Source organism: Globicephala melas, chromosome 2, assembly GCF_963455315.2.
Source record: "Globicephala melas chromosome 2, mGloMel1.2, whole genome shotgun sequence".
Classification (NCBI taxonomy): domain Eukaryota; kingdom Metazoa; phylum Chordata; class Mammalia; order Artiodactyla; family Delphinidae; genus Globicephala; species Globicephala melas.
In genome coordinates, this window is record NC_083315.2 from 146177607 (window position 1) to 146199332 (window position 21726).

The 21726-nt window shown below is 45.0% G+C and overlaps 1 protein-coding gene across 1 annotated transcript in view; it reads left to right on the plus strand.

Annotated features, from left to right (window-relative positions):
• TTC9 (tetratricopeptide repeat domain 9) overlaps window positions 1-11951 on the plus strand; it is a 35143-nt gene extending 23192 nt beyond the window's left edge. The window contains exons 2-3 of the mRNA XM_030831544.2: window positions 4792-4974; window positions 7718-11951. Of these exons, the coding sequence (XP_030687404.1) occupies window positions 4792-4974; window positions 7718-7797 (263 nt within the window). The 3' untranslated portion in view covers window positions 7798-11951. The remainder of the gene's footprint in view (window positions 1-4791; window positions 4975-7717) is intronic.
• Window positions 11952-21726: the final 9775 nt, after the last annotated feature.

Genomic DNA, 21726 nt, shown 5'->3' on the forward strand with positions numbered 1-21726 from the left:
CGGGATGACGGGATCCAAGCACGTGAGTGTAACAGCAGAGGGAACATGCTTCAGGGGTTCCCTAATGCTAGTCAGTTCTGACTCCTGGGTGCCGCTTGAATGAATCCCTTTCTCCTGCCTTTCTGCCTCAGCTTGAGTCAACCGAGTCACCATTATTTTATCATCCAAATCCACTCTTGCCCTAAGAATAAAGTCCCAGATCCTCAACATGAACCAGAAGGGTCTGTGTGTCCTGGTTTCATCTTGCTTCTCTAGCTTTATTCCCTTTTACCCTTCCCTTCAGTCTCTCTGCTCCAGCTGGGCTTGGCTACTCAAACCTCCTCAAATAAGCCATAATCTCTCTTTCTTTCTATCTTCCTTCCTTCCTTCCTTCCTTCCTTCCTTTCTTTTCTCTCTTTCTTTCCTTCCTTCCTTCCTCCTTTCTCTTTCTTTCTTTCTTTCCTTCTTCCTTCCTTCCTCCATCCCTCCCTCCCCCCCCCCCACATAGAAAGATTTTTCTCCTTTCCACCTACATCAACTGTTCTCACACAAGCGTGATTCCCCCCGCCCCCACCAGGGGACATCTGGCGATATCTGGAGACATTGTTTTGCTTGTCACAATTGGCATCTAGTGTGTAGAACACAAGGATATTGCTAGACATCCTACAATGCACAGGACATCCCCCCCCCCCGCAACAAACAATTACCCAGGTTAAAATATTTATGGTGCTGAGGTTGAGAAACACAACCTTTGGAACCCAGCTTAAACACCGCTTCTTCCAAGAAGCCTCCCACGATACTTGATCTTGGTTTAGGGCCCTCCCCCCTCAGGAGGCTCCCACTCATCACTTCTCCTTCACAGCTCTTGGCACACGGGGGTATTTGAGATAACGCACCATCTGCCCTCCCCAGCAGTCCATCAGCTCCAGGACGGGGCAGGGCGTTTGGTTCACCACCTCATCCCAGTGCCCTGTACAGTGCTCTGTGCAGTTAGTTTTTGTTTTGTTGACCCTGGGACCCAAAGGAAGGCTGTTTACACAGGTGCCCTGTCTTTTACGAGGGGTGATGTGGTTTCTAAAGGCTTCACACGTAGACCCACAGGTACCCATGGGCAAGAGTACAGCCTTGGGAGCCAGACAGAAGTGGGAGGATATCGTAATTCCGCCACCTCCTAGTTGAGTGACCTCCAGCAGGTTACCTACTTTCTCTGGAACTGGGTTTCATCATCAGTAAAAGAACCATAACGGAGAACCTGTTTCATAGATTTGCTGTGAAGATGAAAAGACATAGTATATGTAAGGTACTGAGGTAAGGTAAGGTATCCTCTGACACAAGGTAAGGGATTAACGACAGAGAGGAAGAAAGGGCAATGGGACAAAATGACCTAGTCTCAGGGTTTCCTGCAGCCCCCAGGCCCTGGGTAGCAGGCAGAGAAACATGGAAGAAACATCAAGAGACTGCTGGTCAACCTCTCCTTCTTAACTTCTTCAACTCTAAAATGTGCCTACAAACATCCCATTTTACTTATCCCATGGACTTGTTATATGTACCCCAGATAACTCCCCACCCAAACAAGAGAGGTACCTAAACATCACCCGCAGGTAGGGCTGAGTGCAGCCCAGACTGTCTCTTGCCTCCTCCACCCTGGGCCTTCTTAAGAGCTCTGGCCTGCCACCCCTTGTTTCTTATCTGGATTCTCCCTCTGGGTGCAGACTTTTGGGAAGGCAGCCCATCTGGACCCGAGGTAACTCCAGATTTCTCCATCTCCCTGGGCTCTGCCTCTGGTGCCAATAGGGCCTCCACACCCTGTAACCTGCCGGGCCCCACCTCCCCTGCGGTCTGAACCGAGGTCCACAACCAGGTCTCACAGTTCACACCAGATCTGCAGGGGAATTCCAGACATTTTCACTGAATGAGTCCTAGAAATCGACTGCTATCCTTCTTTTGCCCAAGGTGGGGGGATGGTGTGTTAGCGGGAGGACTTCCCCATTTCCAGGCCTTTTTGTTTCCCCCCCCACCCCAGTTTTAGACATTCAAACACTGTTTTTTTAAAACAAACAAAGATCCATTTCCTAGACTGCTCAGGTCAGCAAACAGAAGTGTCTGAGGATGGAGGGCTGGACAGGAAGAGGGCTCTCAGCTGAGAACAGTGGACACGAGATGGCCTGTGGAAGCTTGGACAGGAAACCCTTCAGTTCTGGGGGCAGCTGTTAGAGCCAAGTCCCACATAGGTAGCAGCCAGTGAGGTTCCCAGGCGGGAACCTCATGACAGAAGCCCTCCCTGTCCGCAGAGCTGTGAAAGCACCAAGGCAAACTCCAGCAGCAACGGGGTAGGGCAGGGGGGCAGGGGGGCCTCCACCCCACAGCTGAGGGAAGAGAGGGCAGGGAGCTGGTGGCATCAGCTCGGCAGGGTGGACCCCTAGTGTGCCAGCAGGTCTGCGTGTCTCTGAGACCACAGCCACCCACGCCCATGCCCACGGGGTTAGCAACCTGCTGCTTCTGTCGATTTGTTTGGCTTCCTGCCCTGTAGCGAGTGGAACGTGATGGGTCAATTTCCAGATCTGGGCTGATTCTCTGCCACTTCCTGGTTGTCATAGCGCCAACTCAGCCTGCAAAAGGATGTTTTTTGTTTGGGTTTTTTTTTGTTTTTTTGGGTCTAAAATGCCCGATGAAAGATCTGGTCTCTTAATCAGCAGTTCACATCCCTGGGAAGTTATTTAAGGAATCAAAGCAGCAGAAGTTAGACCCCTGAAGATTAAAATCAGTGACTTGACTCTATCCCGAGGATGATTCTTCCAACGTGGGAGAAACCTGGGTGCAAAGGAGCAGCGCATCAGCATCCTCCCACGTCCCACGTCCCACCAGCCAGGTCTTGGCAGGAAGCAGCAGTTTGACCTGCTAAGTCTGTTTTCATTCACTTTGAAGAAGCAGACAGGTGCCCTTCCGCCACCGCACCCCACCCCCTTTTAAAAAATTCCTCCAGTGTGTTTGACACCCTTCTTTGCCTTTAGTCAACGCCTACTGAATGCTTGAGGGATGGAATGGAGGCCGAGGTAGCTCAGCAGGGCTGGGATTAGGGTGAGGCAAGTGAGGCCCCTAGGGCACAGTATGTAAGGAGGTGCTCACTCAAGGGTACAAGCTTCCTCACCCTCGCCCTAGCCCTGGCCCTGTGACTGATCGCTGTGAGAGAAAGCTTCAAGGGGGAGACGGTTTACTCAGAGATAACTGACTCTGGAATAGGAAGGAGCCCCACATAGGCAGCTGCCAGCCTCAGCTTCCTCTTGCCTGGGACCCCCAGGTCTCTCACGCCCAGAGGTGTGCTCTGTATAAGGCTGGTCACCAGCCCGTCAGAGGCCCCTGCTCCCAGGGACTGCAGAGACAAACGTGTGGAAGAGAACTTGAGGAAAGTAGAGGCAGTTGTCACCACGGGATTGCAGGGGCTGCAAAGAATTATAATGACATGAAGTAACAGTGTGGGTGTTTACTATGTGCCAAGCCCTGTGTCAAATACTGTGCCACCATTTCATATAATCCCTTCAACAGCTCACTGAGGAACCTGGGCTCTGGAGCTGGACAGTTTTGATTTAAATCTCAGCCTTGCCTCTTTCATGTTGTGTGTCCTTGGGAAGTTACTTAAACCTCTCTGGGCCTCAGCTTCCTCATCTGTAAAATGGGAATAATACTTGGACCTTCGTTATAGTATCCCAAAGATTCTATCAGGTGAGACAAGTAAAGCAACGAAGCAAGCATCCGGCACAACGGAAGCGTTTGACAAATATTGGCCAAGGTTAGTATTGTCATTGCCTCTTGTGGCTTGTCCCTACCGTAGCCACAACAAAAGTGTCACAGACTGATGGCTTATACAATAGATACGTTCTGTCTCATGGTTCTGGAGGCTAGGAGTCCAAGATCAAGGTGTTGGCAGGGTTGATTCCTTCTGAGAGCTGTGCCTCTCTCCTAGCTTCAGGTAGCCCCAGGCATTCCTTGGCCATCTTTTCCCTGTGTCTCTTCACATCGTCTTTCCTGTGTGTCTGTCTTGGTGTCCAAACTTCTCATTTGTCTTAGTCTCTTTGGGCTGCTGTAACAAAAGTATTGCACAGTGGGTGGCTCAAACAACAACTACTTATTTCTCATAGTTCTAGGGGCTGGGAAGTCCAAGATCAAGACACCGCAGATTCAGTGTCTGGTGAGGGCCCACTTCCTGGTTCACAGATGGCTGTTGTCTCACTGTGTCCTCACATAGCAGAAGGGGTGAGGGAGCTCTCTGGGGTCTCTTTTATAAGAGCACGAATCCCAGTCATAAGGGCCCCACCCTCAATACCTAGTCACCTCCCAAAGACCTCACCTCCAAATACCGTCACTCTGGGAATTAGTTTTCAACATGTGAATGTTTGGGGGGACACAAACATTCAGTCTATTGTACCCTTTTTATAAGGACACTGGTAAGATTGGATTAGAACCCACTCTAATGACCTCTTTTTAACTTGATTACCTTTGTAAAGACCCTATTTCCAAAGAAGGTCACATTCTAAAGCACTGGGGGTTAGGACTCAGCGAGGGGGGCGGGGGGCACAATTCAATCCATATTACAAGGTCAGGTAACTTGCTCAAGGTCACAGAGCTTGTTGAAGATGAAACTGGATCCTAGAACCCTGGATTATTTGATGACAAACTCCACGGCATAAACCCCACCGTAAAGCCCCAGCACTCGTAAACCTTCTCCGGTCAGAGAGGAAAAACCAAAGGGAGACATTCAGAGCCTGCTGCTGTTGTGGTGATGACACTATCCCTTCTTTCTCCCTTCCTCTGTAGCCTGCCTGCTCCAGGCTGAGCTGGTGAACTATGAACGAGTCAAAGAGTACTGCCTCAAAGTCCTGAAGAAAGAAGGGGAGAATTTCAAGGCCCTTTACCGGTCCGGCGTGGCCTTCTACCACCTTGGAGACTACGACAAAGCACTCTACTACCTGAAAGAAGCAAGGACCCGACAGCCAACAGGTAAGGCAGCAACTGCTCTTTCCTTACCACCAGCCCCCTGGGGCAGCTCCCAGGCCGTCTCATTGCCGTGGTCAGAGTTCCTGGCTGGCAGGGCCAGGCAGGGAGGGAAATGGCAAATGAAGGGTCAGGTGTGTGCTAGGTCCTGGAACAAGGAGAACACATAGTCCCTGCCTTTGCCTGGGGTCTGAGTTCCAGGGAGCTTGGGCATCTCTTCTTTTCAAATAGAATATGGAATTCTTCATTTCTCCAACCGAGAATCCAGCCCTCTTTACTTATTCAACAGGTACATATTGTATTCTTACTATGTGCCAAGATTTGTGCTGGGTGCCAAGGATGGAGATGAGAAGACGCGGTCCCCACTTGTGAGGAGCTCACATTCTGGTTGATGAGACAGAATACAAATGGATAATCTGGGGGCTAAGCCCAACATCCTCCAGGAAGCATGCTCCAACTCCTTCAGTCAGATCCTAGTCCTTAGAGCAGGTGTCATCTGTACCATTTGCTTAAATCACATCCACTAGCCCCGCCATTCATTCATGCCACAGGTATATATTGAGCAGGTACAATGGGCCAGGAACTCTTCTAGGTGCTGGGTAAATAGCAGGGAACAAAAAAAGTTGCTACCTTCAAGGACTTTATGTTATAATGGAAGGAGATGGACAGTAAACAGACAAATGGATAACGTAATATTTAGTAGTAGTAAGTGCTATGAAGGAAGTAAAGCAGAGTCAGAGGATCAAGATTAAAGGGGGTGCTATTTCAGACCAGGTGGTCAGGAACACCCTCTCTGAGGAGGTATCATTTATTTATTTATTTTTTAATAAATTTATTTATTTATTTTTGGCTGAGTTGGGTCTTTGTTGCTGCGCAGGGGCTTTCTCTAGTTGTGGTGAGCGGGGGCTACTCTTCGTCGCGGTGTGCAGGCTTCTCATTGTGTTGCCTTCTCTTGTTGTGGAGCACGGGCTCTAGGGGCACAGGCTTCAGTAGTTGCTGCTCACAGGCTCCGTAGTTGTGGCTCGCGGGCTCTGGAGCGCAGGCTCCGTAGTTGTGGCGCACGGGCTTAGTTGCTCCGCGGCGTGTGGGATCTTCCCGGACCAGGGATCAAACCCGTGTCCCCTGCACCGGCAGGCGGATTCTCAACCACTGCGCCACCAGGGAACACTTGAGAAGGTATCATTTAAACCATGACTTTGACTTGCTGTTGCCGTGGTTGTTCATATGGATGATTTCTTTTTAATGCAATTCTCCTTCCAAGGAGTCTTGCTAGGATGAATTTGCAAATACCCAATATGCTTTTTTCTTTATTTTTTTAAAGAACACTAATATCTTTATTTTTATGTGTTGTTGATTTGTTTTCTGTATATAAATCGTGTTCCCCCAGCTCTACTATAAGCCACTTGAGGACCAAGAATGGGACTCATTCAACAGAGTTTTCTTGAGCACCTGCTATCTGCCAGTACTGTTCTGGGTGCCCTGCCAGGCATTCTGGAATATTATACAGCATTCATTTGTGCTTGTGGAAGTAAACATCTCAGGCAGCCTAATTCATATTTTGGTGTGTGCAGGGCTAAATAGTTGTTCTATGTTTAGAACACTCACTAATTTAAGGGCTGGAACTGGGGGGAAATTCCCCAGTTTGTGGTGAGGTGGTTGCCTAACCTTACTAGTAAGAACGAGATAAGACAATGAAGCAAATTTCTTCTAAACTCTCCAACTGAAAAACATTACAGGGGCTTCCCTGGTGGCGCAGTGGTTAAGAATCCGCCTGCCAATGCAGGAGACACGGGTTCGAGCCCTGGTCCAGGAAGATCCCACATGCCATGGAGCAACTAAGCCCGTGAGCCACAACTACTGACCCTGCGCTCTAGAGCCCGCGAGCCACAACTACTGAGCCCACGTGCCACAACTACTGAAGCCCGCGCGCCTACAGCCCATGCTCCCAACAAGAGAAGCCACCGCAATGAGAAGCCCGCGCACCGCAACGAAGAGTAGCCCCCGCTCGCCACAGCTACAGAAAGCCTGCGTGCAGCAACGAAGACCCAACACAGCCAAAAATAAATAAAATTATTTTTTAAAAAAAAACATTACAATCAACTAATATTTATTGATCATTTGGATTAAGCCCTTTTAGACATATCTACTTTGGTCCTCATAGCAATTTTATGAGGAAGATATTATGATCCCTGGGAGAGGCAGCCTTTGGATTCAGATGCAGCAACTATGTGTGTCTCCTTGGGCATCTGACTTAATCTCTCCGGGGCCCAGTTTTAACTTTGGTCACAGTGAGGATGATGAAACATACCTTACAGGATTATAATGAGGGTTCAGTGAGACGATGAAGGTTAAAAACATGGCATAAAGTAGGCACTCAAAAACGGAGGTTGTTTCTTGCAGACGAGACAGGAGGCTCAGAGAAACTTCTAAGTTGCCTGAGGTTAAACTCCAACTAACTGTGCTGACTCAGGACCACTGAGGTTTGCTGCTCCATAGACATAAGTGGAGAAATTCCCCTGTCTCTCCTCTCCTTGCCATCTGTCCTCTGGGTCACAGGGACCTGTCCACGTGGAGACGCGGAGCAGTCAGAGAGAGGAACCACATCCTGGTTGCCCTTCAGCCACACTGGACCTTGGCTGGGTGCGTCTGGCTTGTCCATGGTCTGCAGATACAGCTTTGATCTGATTCTCCACAGACCCAAGAGTTTCCCTCACCAGCTGTTCCCTAAGGTGTGTTTCTCTCCTCACAGACACCAACGTGATTCGATATATCCAGCTGACGGAGATGAAGCTCAGCAGATGCTCCCAGAGAGAGAAGGAAGCCATGTAACTGGAACACCTTTCTAGAGCCGAGCCTAACCCGGGACATCCAGGCACCTGCTGGTGGAGAGCTCTTCCCAGAGTTCTCTTCCTTTCTCCCCACTTCCTCCTCCTATTGCCCCTCAACTCTTTGTCTACTCCCAGTGTGAAAAGAAGGAGACGTGCAGATTTGGAATCTGGTGGGTTGCCCTGACAAGGGACATCCTCTTTCCGGTAGGGCAGCCGCTGAGAGGGACCTAACTTCAGCGGGAACAGCCGGAGAGGACTGTCACAGGTTGGGAATGCCATTGCAGCTTTGACTTGGGCCAGTGCTTCCGGCAGAGGCAGAGCCTGGCAGGTGCACCATCCCAAAGGCGTCGGGCACGGAGCCCACGGGCTGGACCCCTCCACAGCTGCCTGACAGACTGCAGCATCTCAAGGCAACTGTGACAAATCCAGGGATGAGACAGACACCAGAAGCGTTGGTTAAGCCAACAGAGTCCGAGAGTCTGTGCACTGGATTCCTGCACACAGACCCGCTCCCCACCCCCAAAACCTCAGGCCCTGCCTCCCTCCCTCGCTCGTTGTCTTGGTGTGTGCTTTCTCCTCTCCCACTTGGGGATCTGAGACTCTGCCAGGATTCACATGCCATCGAAGCCCACTCTCAGTGCCCTCTGGTGACCACACATACCATTCTTCCATACTCCCAGCCAGCAGGCAGCTGTGACAGCAGAAGGGCAGGGTAGAGTGGGCCAGGGGCTGACCACATAGGGATGGGGAGAGGGAGAGATGATATCTAGGGGAAAGAGCATTGTATAGACTGGGAGACTGAACTGCGGACGAATTAAGTGTAAATAAAAATAAATTAACAGGCAGCAGTTCCTGTCATTTCTGTTGAAAGCGGCCCACTTCCTCACTTTTACTCCCTCCCGCAACCCTCGATCAGAGCTGCTTGCAGCCAGGTAGGATGGGACTTCCCCCAAAACAATGAGCCATTTGCGCAGTGGTGTACAATGCTGGCTGCGCCTTTGTGCTTTTAGAGTAGGCTGGCATTGTGGAGACTGCCCAGGGATTTGGCTGTGTGGGATCCTGTAGCCTCTCTTTTGATGAAATTACCTGGACTCAATATCTAGCACATAGAATGTGTTCAACAAATATTTGTTGAATGACTAAATGATGACTGCAGACTGGCTCTCCTGCCTTAAACTAATTTTATCCCAGCCTAGTCTCCCGATACCGATGCCCTTTTTGCGATGCCATGTTGCTTCAGTCAAATCAGAGACGCTTACTGAGGGCTTCTTGTTTGCCTGTCATTGTGCAGTTTGCCCTGGGACGTAGGATGTAGTCCCAGTCTTCAAGGAGTTGGAAGAGTTGAGAAATAGTCATAGGAGATTATTACCAATGATACCTTTAATTTATATGATGCTTTAAAATTTTCGAAGCACTTTCATGTATTTTTTGTGTGATCCGTGAGATAATATTGTACAAATTAAAATATATACAGATGCAATAATATTAATAGTGAGCATTTATTAAATGCACTATCCTCAGATCTTTACATGTATAATCTCATTTCTTTTGTGCAATTACCCTACTATTCCCATCTGATGGATAAGAAAACTGAAAAAGAGAAAACTAGCCCAATGTTGCATGGCCTTAAGTGGCATAGCTAGGATTTGAACCGAGTCTGTCTGACTCCAGAGCTTCAGCTGTTAACTACTCTGTAGTTAGTTGCTGCCCTAAAAAGTATAATATTGGGTAGTTACAACCATTCAAAAGCAGGACAGTATGTGTGACAAACCTTGACTACGTCAATGATGGTACGTGGGCTGCCTTTCATATTTAGCCCAAGGTGAAAAATTGTCCCTAACACTTGACTCCCTAGTGGCGGAAAAGGCAGCTGAGACCCAGCAGTTATTTCTGTGTATTGTTTATTCTCCTTGCTGACGGGCCAGCACGTATCCAAACAATCCACCCAGCATTCCTCACCCCATCCCCAGCTTTGGGGAAGAGTCACAGTTCCAGGTAGAGATTGAAAGGAAACACAAAGTTAATTCTGGCTTATTTGTTTAATCAGAGGCTCCAACACTGCAGGATCCAATCACTTCTGAGGGGCCCAGAAGCCGGCAGCACAGTTTATATTCACATAGCTCCTCAAAGGCTTCCAACGGGGGCTGCAAGAAGGTGCTAGAAATATCCAGGGGCCCCCAGTTGGTTGCCTATAGCTCACTCTCTGGAGAAGGGAAAAAGGGAAAAACGCTGATACTGCTGCCACATCCTCCCCCACCCCTACCATGTCCTCCTCTCTGCCCTCTTCCCCCAAAATGATTTCACATGACCCTAACTCAAATCCACCCCGCAGCACGCATCGTACAGGCAAACGTGCAGAACTCCCCTCTTCCTGAGGCTCCAGCCCAGAAAGTTTGCGAGTTGGCAGACTGCTTGTTAGGATCTGAAGGATGAAGATGAGGTCAGAGGTGGTGTGCAGAACCAGTTCAAATGGGCAGGGTCTTCCTTTGGTCTTCGTGCCATGAAGAAGGACTCAGAGTAACTATTCGCAGCGTGGAACAGGAGAGGGGTCTTGCCTCACCGAGTGAGTTGGGGCAGAGCTGGACAGATGGAGATGATAAGATTGCTGCCATCCTTCCAAAGAAAACGGTTGAAAACCAGAACTAGGTGAGGACAACCTCATGGGACCTCATAGAACAAGCGACCAGGTCTTCTGCTTGTCTGGTAACGTAGGTACGCGTGCTGGGAACTCCATTCACTGTGACCCAAAGTTAAATGATCCCAAAGAAAAAAGCTGCCTGGGACTTGTTTGAGATGGTGGGACTGAACTTCCTGTGCGTTTGTCCAGAGACTTCAGAGAGCCGGTAGGCAACATGAGCTCTGTTCCCCTTAACAAACCATCAGCTTCCTTCTCCTCGTCCCTCCCCCAAACAGGGACTGGTATTTAATTATACGTTTTGTTTGCAGATATCACTGCTGAGCTATACTTGGAGCGCTCATCCTGGATCTGACCTGCTTTGCCATCTCCCGCTTGGACTTTTGTGATAGACTCTTTGGGGAAAAATATTATACTTTTATTGTAATTATTATGAAAGCCTCACATGTGTATTGTAGAAATATTAGGGGAAAAAAAAGATAAATTCCGCCCCATAATCCTACTACCGGAGACAGATATTGTTATCCTTATGGATGTATCTTTTGGTTGTTTTTGGTATAAATGTACACATGCACATGCATTTTTTTTAAACAAAGATTGGATCATACTGTACATACTCTTTAATAACTCACTTTTCAAAATGTGTATTTATATTGTAGAATATGTAATGCATACACAGGTACAAAATTCAAGAATTACAAAAAGATCTGGAGTCGGAAGTAACTCTCTTTCCTGCCCTGTCTGCCAGCCTCTAGTTTCTCTCCAGCTACTTGTATATCCTTTCAGAGACAGTTACGCATTTTCAAATGTATGTATCTATTTTGTCACAAATGGTAGCACATGGGACACACTTTCTGCACCTTGTGCTACTTCACCCACTATAACACGAACGTAACATTTTTTGCTGGTCTCGCAAACTGTTTCAACAGCGTCCTCATTATGTGGGTGGACCCTCATTTGGTAACCAAACTTCCAATAGTGATTATCTCATGCGTTCCCAATCTTTATTGTAAATAATATTGCAACAGACATTCTTGTAGCTAAATTTTGCACATATCTAGGACTATTTCCTGAGGATAAAATCTGAGAAGGATGTCGTTTGGCTATCTTTAAGAATTTTGATATATTTTACCAACTGCCCTCTGGAGAGTTTGTACCAAAGCACTCTTCTACTTGCAGGCTTGAGAGTGCCCTGTTCCCTGCACCCTCACTACAGGTGGGTATTATCACTTACCAAATCTTTACCAATTTGAGAGGAAAATAATAGTATATCAATGTTATATGAACTCACAATTCTTTATTAGTGAAGAGCATCTTCATATGCTTATTGACCATTTGTACCTCCTTCTTTGTGATTTTTCTATTTATTTGATATTGGTATGTTTATTATCAATATGTAATTTTATTAAGAGTATGATTTTGGGCAAGAAACACTGCCAAGTATGCTTTCCAAGTGCTTTGTTTTCAAATTTTGTTTATGGTGCTTTTTGACATACATAAATTCTTAATTCTGCAATTCATTTGTTCCTCTGTTGCCAGCTTCTTCTGCCTATGGTTCACCTTTTCATTTCTAGCAGAGTGACCCTTCTAAAACACCATCTGATTATGTCATGCCACAGCTTAGAAATCTTTAGTGGCTGCTCATCACTTTTAGACTAAAGGCCAGACTCAGCATAACACACAAGGTCTTTCATGTGATTTCTCCCACTGACACCTCCTGGTCCTCTTCCCAAGGTTCCCTACATTCTCCTGTTGCCTAGCTTCTTGTGATTCCCCGAACCCATTGTTCTGGGGTCTCTGGGCCTTTCCATGCTGTTCCCTCTGCCCAGTTGGCTATGCCTCACCCCTCCAGTCCACTCTTTGCCATGCTAACTCCTATAGGACTTGTTCAAGTCATCACTGCTTGAAAGCCTTCCTTGATTCCTTAGTCTGCATTCCAAACAACATGAGTCTACCTCTGCCTGGCATCTGCTACAAATAGGAATCAGAACTTCCTATTCCTATTCGTTTGGTCCACTATCCGGATGTTCCTCAGGGCAGACACTGTGGTTTATTCATCTTTGCAGCTAGAATGCCTAGTACAATGCCTGGCACATACTAAGTGGCCAATAAACGTTGAGCATTGAACCTGGGATGAATGATGGATCCGGTGGCAAATGTTACTTGAAGTAAGTGCAGGGCTCACTGGATCTTGGCTTCTGAGGACTGAAGAAATCCTAGGAGACTTGGGTTAGAAGAGAAGCTATGGGGCTTCCCTGGTGGCGCAGCGGTTGAGAGTCTGCCTGCTAATGCAGGGGACGCGGGTTCGAGCCCTGGTCTGGGAGGATCCCACATGCCGCGGAGCAACTGGGCCCGTGAGCCACAACTACTGAGACTGCGCGTCTGGAGCCTGTGCTCCGCAACGAGAGAGGCCGCGATAGTGAGAGGCCCGCGCACCGCGATGAAGAGTGGCCCCCGCTTGCCGCAACTAGAGAAAGCCCTTGCACAGAAACGAAGACACAACACAGCAAAAATAAATAAATAAATTACTAAACTCCTACCCCCAACATCTAAAAAAAAAAAAAAAAAAAAAAAATTCACTTCTGTCATATAGTCACAAGCCCAACCAGATTCAAAGAAAGGGGATATAGACCCCATCTCTCAGTTAGAGGTGTGTCAAAGAATCAGTGACCACGTTCTAAAAAAAAAACCACCTAAAAAAAAAAAAAAAAAAGAAGAGAAGCTATGTGCTCCAGTGCTGTGCTTTTTCCAAAACATCAGAATCACTTGAAGCAGCTTTTTAAAAATACGTAATCTCAGTCTGTGCCTTAGATGCATTGAATCATGGGGATGATGCTCAAGCTACTATAGTTTTTTAACGTCCTGAAAAGTTTCCGCTGACCAGCCAGGTTAAGGAGCCACTGCTGAGGTAGCCCAGCAGGCAGTCAGAACACCCAGCTCCACTATTTCAAATCCTGTGATCTTTCGGCGTGGATAGATGGAGTTTTGTTTGAATACCAGCTTTGATGTCTACTAGCTGTGTGACCTTGGGGCAGTTGCTTGACTTTTCTGATCCTCATTTTCCTCACCTATACATGGCATAATGTCACATTTCTTAAAAGGCTGTTGGGAGGATTAAGAAGTACTTGTCTCCTAGCTCAGTACTTGGCACAGAGTAAGCATGGAATAAACATTCATTTCTTCCTCCCACCCTGCTCAGCCTCAGTTTCCTCATTTATAGTGTGGCTACTAATACCTGTATGTTTATCTTCTGTATTTCCCTACACTGCACTCTAGAAGAAAGTGAACTTCCAGCAGGCCCCTGGGTTACTCTCTGATCAAATAGAACAAGTATAGATACTTGGGGGTTAGGGGAGCAGAGGAAGCCCCATACTCCATCACATGCCTTCTGCAAGCGTATATCAGACTCCACAACAATCGGTTGGAATAATTCTGATGGTTTGCAGAACCAGGTGTTTCCTAGTCACACCCAAAGATCAACACAGTTTTCTTGCTGCAGTTGCTCCCACAGGCTAGCGGCTTCTGCGCTGCAAGAAGAAGGCAATTGTCAGGGAAAAGGATAGCCATCGCCCACTCTCCTTCCAATGCCATGGTATCCACATCCTGTGCCTCAGAGCAGGAAACACAAAACTGGCTGCAAGGCCAAAACAGCTGATCTGCAGCTGCTTAGATTAAAGTGCCCCTGCTTCCCACTCCCAGTGCCTGCACTTTCTCTTCCCACCAGCCCAGAGCGGGTAACACAGGCAGGGAAAATGCATTCAGTCCATCAGGCATGACAGAGTTCAAATTACCAAGTCAGCATGAAAAGTACCCCTCTAAATGGACTGAAATTGGATTCTGTAAAAAAACCACCCTCAGTGAGGCCCTTGGCTATTCATATTTGCTAAGACATGGAGAAGGGGGAGAAGGCAGAGGCCCCTGCAAAATGTTGGGAATCTCAGCTGTTCTGTTGAATTGCTTGTCTGGAAGTAAGCCAACAATTGAAAGCCAGATTTGCCCTGTCTTCAGCATCTCACAGAATATTAGGGCTGGAAAGGATTTAAAACTGAATACTTCAACCTCTCAACTTACAGATGAGGGATCAAGTCCAGAGAAGATAAGTGACTTCTTCAAGGTCACACAGCTAGTAAGTAACAAAGCCAGAACTAGAACTCACATTAGTTTTCACATCAGTTTTCTAACAACAAATTTAACTTCTACCCAGTGAACCAAAATACACTTACAAAGCATCTTTCTTTTTTTAATGTGATGCTGTGACATTACTCTCTTCTAAAGAAAGAAGGAACATAATACTCACGCAATCATTCCCTCACTCAATATTTATCACTCCCATCACTTCACTGTAGGTGGTTAACAAGGTATTGTCTCTGCTTGAGAAACTCACAGTCTATAGGGAAGAAGGAAAAGTAAACAGGCAACTTCAAATCTGTGTAATAAATATTACAGAAAACACCAAGGGCACAGCAAGAAGGGGCATCTATAGCAATCCCGAAGGATCAAGGAAGATTTTCCCAAGGGAGTGTCAATGAGAGGAGCAGAAGTGGTAAGAGGGGTCAGCTTCAGACCAGGGTCAACGGCAAAGCTCTGTTACTCCCTTTCCTGGATACCATATGAAAGGATTTGAGGCCGTCAGCATGAGCTGTTTTTTCTCACCCTTGCCCTGTTTCCTCATGCCTGAGCTCAGGCAATGGCAATGTCACTTTACTACCCTTATAGGCCCAAGGGCTGAGAAGTCACAGAAAACTCTGCAGACTCTTATCTGATTAAATCCCCTCTGTGCAGAGTAGGGACAAGTACACCTGTTATCTCTGAGTGCAATCAGAAGCTCTTCAACACTTGTGATTTCCATAATAGGTGAAAATTCTACACTAGGTTTCACAAATGTAGCTCCAGAGCCATCACGGCATGCATACTTTTGATATATTCCATTGTTTTATGTTCCTTTTTTCCTCTAATCTCAGCCTCTTTATTCTAGAACAGCACTGTCCATAAGAAATATAATGTGAGCCACCTGTATAATTTTAAATTTTCTAGTAGCCAACCTTAAAAATAAACAGAGAAAATTACTTTTAGTAATATTTTCTAAACAAAAATAAGATTAAGAAAACAATCAAAAAATTAAATCATCAGGAATAAATTTAGCAAAAGCGCAAAACTGATACTCTGAAGACTACAAAACATTGTGGAATAAAATTAAAGAAGACCTGAATAAATGGAAAGACTTTCCATATTCATGAATTGAAAGTCTTAAGATTGTTAAGACAGTAATATTTTCCGGGACTTACCTGATGGTCCAGTGGTTAAGACTCCACCCTTCTACTGCAGGGGGCAGGGGTTCGAACACTGGTTGGGGAAGATCATGCATGCCTCGTGGCGTGGCCAAAAAAAAAAAAAAAAAAATAGTAATACTTTCCAAGTTGATCTATGGATTCAACACAAACTCTATTAATATTCCAACTGATTTCTTTGCAGAAATTGACAAACTGATCCTAGACTTCATATGGAAATTCAAGAGACCCAGGATATCCAAAATAATCTTTAAAAGGAAGAGCAAAGTTGGATGACCCACACTTCTTGATTTCAAAATTGACTACAAAGCTACAGTAATTAAGACAGTGTGATACTGGCATATAGATCAATGGAATAGAAATAATAGTCCAGAAATAAACCCTCTCACTTGTGGTAAATTCATGTTCGACAAGGGTGCTAAGACAATTCAATGGGGGAAGAAGAGTCTTTTCAACAAACAGTGCTGGGACACCTGGATAACCATATGCCAAAGAATGAAGTTGGACTGCTACTTCACATCATATACAAAATATTTACTCAAAATGGATTGAAAATCTAAATCTAAGAGCTAAAACTATAGAACTCTTAAGAAAAGAACTTTGGCGTAAATCTTTATGATCTTGGATTAGGTGATGATTTCCTGGGTATGACACCAAAAGCACCAGCAACAAAAGTAAAAATAGATGAACTGGACCTTTTATCTATTAAAATTAAAAACTTCTGTGCTTCAGAGGACACCATCAGGAAAGCAAAATGACAATACACAGAATGGGAGAAATTTTTGCAATCATCTATGTGATAAGATAATTGTATCTAGAATATATAAAGAACTATTAAACCCTATAATAAAAAGACAATGGGCAAAAGCATCTGAATAGACATTTCTCCAAAGAAGGTATACAAATGGCCACTAAACACATTAACAAATGCTCAACACATCATTAGCTACTAGAGAAATGCAAATCAAAGGTACAGTGAGACACCCCTTCATACCCACTAGGATGACTATCGTCAAAAGACAGATAACAAGTGTCCCGATGCAGGGAATTGGAATCCTTATACACTGCTTGTAGTAATATAATGTGGTACAGCTGCTGTGGAAAACATTTTGGCAGTTCCTCAAATGGTTAAACATAAAGTTACTGTATAACCCAGCAGTTCCGCTCCTAGGTATATACCTAAGAGAACTGAATACATATGTCCACACAAAAACTTACACACTAATATTCGTAGCAGTATTATTCATAAAAGCTAAAAAGTGGGGAAAATCCGGATGTTCATCAACTGATGAATGGATAAATAATATGTGACATATCTGTACAATGGAATGAAATTAAGTAGTGATACATTGTACAACATGGGTGAACCTTGAAAACATTAAGTGAAAGCAGCTAGTCACTAAATACCACGTACGTACGATTCAATTTTTATGAAATTTCCAGAATAGGCAAATACTAGAGGCAGAGAGGAGATTAGTGGCTGCCCAGAGCTGGAGGTTTGGGCGTGGTGGTGGGAGGATTGGGGGGTGATGCCTCAGTGGTGCAGGGTTTCTTGCTGAAACGTGATGAAAATGTTCTAAGATTGATCATGGTGGTGGATGCACAACCCTGTGAATATACTGAAAGCCATTGTCAAGTACATTTTTTTTTTTGCTGCACTGCCCGTTCCCCCACCTGGAGTATTAGTTCCCCCACCTGGGAATCAACCTGGACCCTCAGCAGTGAAAGCGCCAAGTCTGAACAACTGGACCCCCAGGGAATTCCCTCAAGTACATTTTAAATGCGTGAATTTTGTCCCAATAAAACTGTTTAAGTAATGTATTTTATTTAGCCTAAGATATCTAAAATATTACCATTACAGCATACAATCAATATAGAAATTATTAATGATGAATTTACATTCTTTTTTCATAATCCAGTGTGTAATTTACACTGACAGCACATCTCCATTTGAACTAGTCACATGTTAATTGCTCAATAGTCATGCGTGGCTAGTGGTTACTGTATTGGACAGCAAAATTCTAGAGCTTCAAGGACCGTCCTATGTCATCAGGGGCCTTCCTGGTTATTTTAATCTTGCTCTTTCATGGAGTTTCCATGTCCCCCAACTCCAGACCCTTCCGTAGCTGCTGCCACTGAACCAAGGCAGAGGGGCAAGGATTGCAACATTGTAGGAGAGAGGGCAGCAGGGGAGAAGAGAGCGCAGTCATCTGCTCCCTGGGCCTCTACTTCTGACCCCACTCTGGCTCACACACCTTTTGTAATGTGAGCCAATCAGAGTCCAACTTCAGACTTTAACACTTATTTGCTGTGTGTCTCATTTCTGAAACTAAGGATAATAACAGTACCATTCTCAAAGATTTCCTGTGAAGATTAAATGCAATAATGGGGGTGAACTGCTTTGGATGGCGTCTGGTACAAAGTAAGCATTCTTTAGCATTAGCTAATTATTTAATGATAATAATAATAGTAATAAGATGAGAAGGGGGAAGAAGAAGGAGCAGAGGAATATTTTTTAACAGAATATATAATTATATACATTATATATGCATATTATATATAAATATATAATATAATGTAGTATATTCCTTATCCATTCATCCTTGTCCGCATCTTTGTCATCCGTTCATCCATTGATGGACACTTAGGTTGTTTGCATATCTTGGCTATTGTAAATAATGCTGCAATGAACGAGCAGAGGAATATTATCATTCCTAACGTCTCTAGGTTTTAGCAGAGTGCCTGGCATACAATAGATACTCAGGAAACCATAGCTCTCCACCCTGGAAGCTTATGACATCCCCAACAGTTGGTTCTCTAGTCTCTGCGTGAATGCTTCCAGGGAGTTTCATATCAAATAGAGCCCATTCCATTTTTAGGTACTTCTACTTGTTGAAATCCACCATCTTATATTGGACTGGAACTTATAAAGTGCACATATCTCACGTCTTACCAAGTATGCAAACTGATGAGTCCTAATAATGAATACTCCCCTGCAACCAACACAACAATCATGATATAGAACATTGCTGTCACCCTAGAAAGTTCTCTCATGCCCCTTTCCAGTTAATCTCCTCCCGGAAACCCTAGAAGTAACCACTATTCCCATTTCTAGCCCCGTAGATTGGTCTTGCAAAAATAAAAATTGCTTTTAAAGTTCATGTAAATGGAATAATACAGTATCGTCACATTGTATCTTTATCTCAATGCACAATTTTATTCCTATTGCATTTAATCGTATTGATTTCAGTCTTCCCTTACAGCTTGTTGTGAGCATTTTCATCTTGATCCCATCACCCATATTTGCTCATTTCTCCCACTTGGTGCCACCTACAGATTTGATAATAATTCTTTCTTGTCCTTCGCCCAACAGGACACAAGAACAAAGATGGAGTCCAGCAGTACCTGACTAGAAATCTCCACTAATTTGAAAACGTAGGAGATGAGAAGCATTGTGGAGGTGCTGCCAAAAAGGGGGCATGAGGAGAGGCTCCATGTTGATGGAGAAGACTGAATTCTGCCTGGATTCATGGAAAGAGGGCAGTGCTGACATGGCATCCTGCTGGGGAGAGCGCAGGGCTGCAGAGGAAGCGCTGAGACTCACATGCATAGAAATGAGTGCTGAGCTGGAGGGAGGAAAAGAGCTTGGGGCGGGGCGTATGGAGAACCGAGGACCCATCACTCACCCATAGTTAGAGGGCCACGAAAGTTTCCAAGGTCATCTCCGAAGTCCTGAGCTAAGGTTATTGTTTGGTCTGGTTTTACGTTTGGTTTTATTTGTATTGATAAGTCCCAAATGGAGTCTGGCAGCTTATAAGAAAAATTATTTTCCTGGATTTAGAATCTACTGAAATTGTTAAAACCATGGAGCGCTCTTAGTCTCTCCCCAGCTTCAAATCAGTGAGGCTTTGGGTACCTGCTGAGTGCAGGCTGGAAGGTGGAGCTGCGGGAAAGGATGTTTGGGACTTGTTGGTTCTTTTCATCTTTCAGTCAGGGGATAATTCTGGTAAAGTAAAGCCCACCTTATCAAGATGTTCTTTAAACTTTCACTTTTTGCTTACTTTTGATTCAGCATCATAGGGGCTTCTGTTTCTTTGACACACATGTGAACTCAGACATGTAGATAAGTGCATGACCTATAACAAAGGAAACCTGACCCTCCATCTGCCATCATTGGCTTTGGTACCTTGAACGTGTGGCAGGCCTCATCTACCTTGTCCTCAACTATAAATGGGTGAAGGTGAGTCAGAATCCTGTCTGGGTGTCAGGAGCACCCAGCCAGCATTTAGAAAATACAGATGTGGGGTCCTGGAAACTGCATTTTTTTAGAAGCTAAAATTCTGATAGAGGGTCACAGAGTCATATTTGGGAATTGCTGAAGTATTGAGGTCTCTGGCAGTTCTAATAGTCTATAAATATGTGGTAGGAGATCCTAGCTGACACCAAACAGAATTGGTCCTTTCTGGTCCGTGTATTTATTTCGTTTATTTGCACGCATCAATATACATATTGGTCAAAGTTGAGAAAACGCTTTTTTTTTTCCCCCAGAGATTTAGAGAAGATGGAGAGATAGACATAAAGACAGTAGGGATGGAGTGTCTGACCATCAGGTATGGTTATAAGTTCATGGTAGATTGACATTTGATGGAAACTTCTATGATGAGGAAATGAGGAGATTAAAAAGGTATGCCAGGGGAGTTCCCTACTGGCCTAGAGGTTAGGATTCCAGGCTTTCACTGCTGTGGGCCAGGTGCAGTCTGGTCGGCGGAACATAATTCAGCATAAGCAAGGTACTGACACCTCATCCCCAGTGGACTGAACTGTGAAACCTTTGAGCATGAGGTTACTTAGGCCTCTTAGGTACCATCAGAGCCGTCATTGAACTTGTAGAAGAATTAAATTCTTTCACTTCCTCCATTCTCCTTCTGCTCCTTGTAACCACAGCTACCTTTTAAGCCACTAAGTCCCACTTTCCTAGACTGGGTCTAATCTTACACCTGCCCAGGTTTGCACCAGTTTCTAGTTAAAAGAACCCAAGGTCTTAGCCGAAGCGTGTTCTGAGATCCAGAAAAAGGAACGGTAAAACAGAAGAGGAAAGGGAGCTGAGAGAAGCTAAAACTCTTTGTCAATCATGTTGCTCACTTTGCAGTTAAGAAACTGAGGCACAGAGCACTCATGCACAGCAAGAGCGTTGCTAGCCTGGTCTTCAGTCTTTCTGGGATTCACTGTACAGAGACTTCAAAGTCTCTCTTTAGGACTGCTGGAGGTTGCTTAAATTGATTTCCTACATCCCCTGGCAGGTGGCAATAGGGGAATTTTGAATAAGACTATTAATAGAAGGTATGCATTAGGGAATGTCTAGTGAACCCACTAATAGAGGAATTATGTCTGGTGACTTAAAAAAAAAAAACTCATACTGAATATTGCTGGTGTTAAACTCTGAATATATGCCGAGGCCAAGAATGTTTGATGTGGCAAAGGCGTACTGGTGATGTGGCTCCCTCTTGCTACTGGTCTATATGCAAAGACTTTATTCAAAGATGAGCTCACTAAAGTATAAAGTTAATTTCAATATAGAATGTATTCCAGTTCTTAGCATACCTGATGGCATTATATCCTGGCTTAGAGTTTAAAAATCGTAGCAGTTCACACATTCCCTATGGAGAACCTGGGACCTAGATGGGTGAACAGCAGTGCTTCTCAAACTTTGATGTGCCCAAGAATCACCATGGAGATCTAGTTAAAATGCAGATAAACTACTGAATGGAAGAAAATATCTGCAAATGATATGAGTGATAAGGGGTTAATATCCAAAATTTATAAACCGCTCATACAACTCAATATTGGAAAAGGAAAACAACAAAGAACACAATTTTTAAAATGGGCAGAAGACCTGAATAGATGTTTTTTCAAAGAAGACATCCAGGTAGGCAACAGGCATATGAAAAGATGCTCAGCATCGCTAATCATCAGAGAAATGCAAAGCAAAACCACAATGAGAGATCAA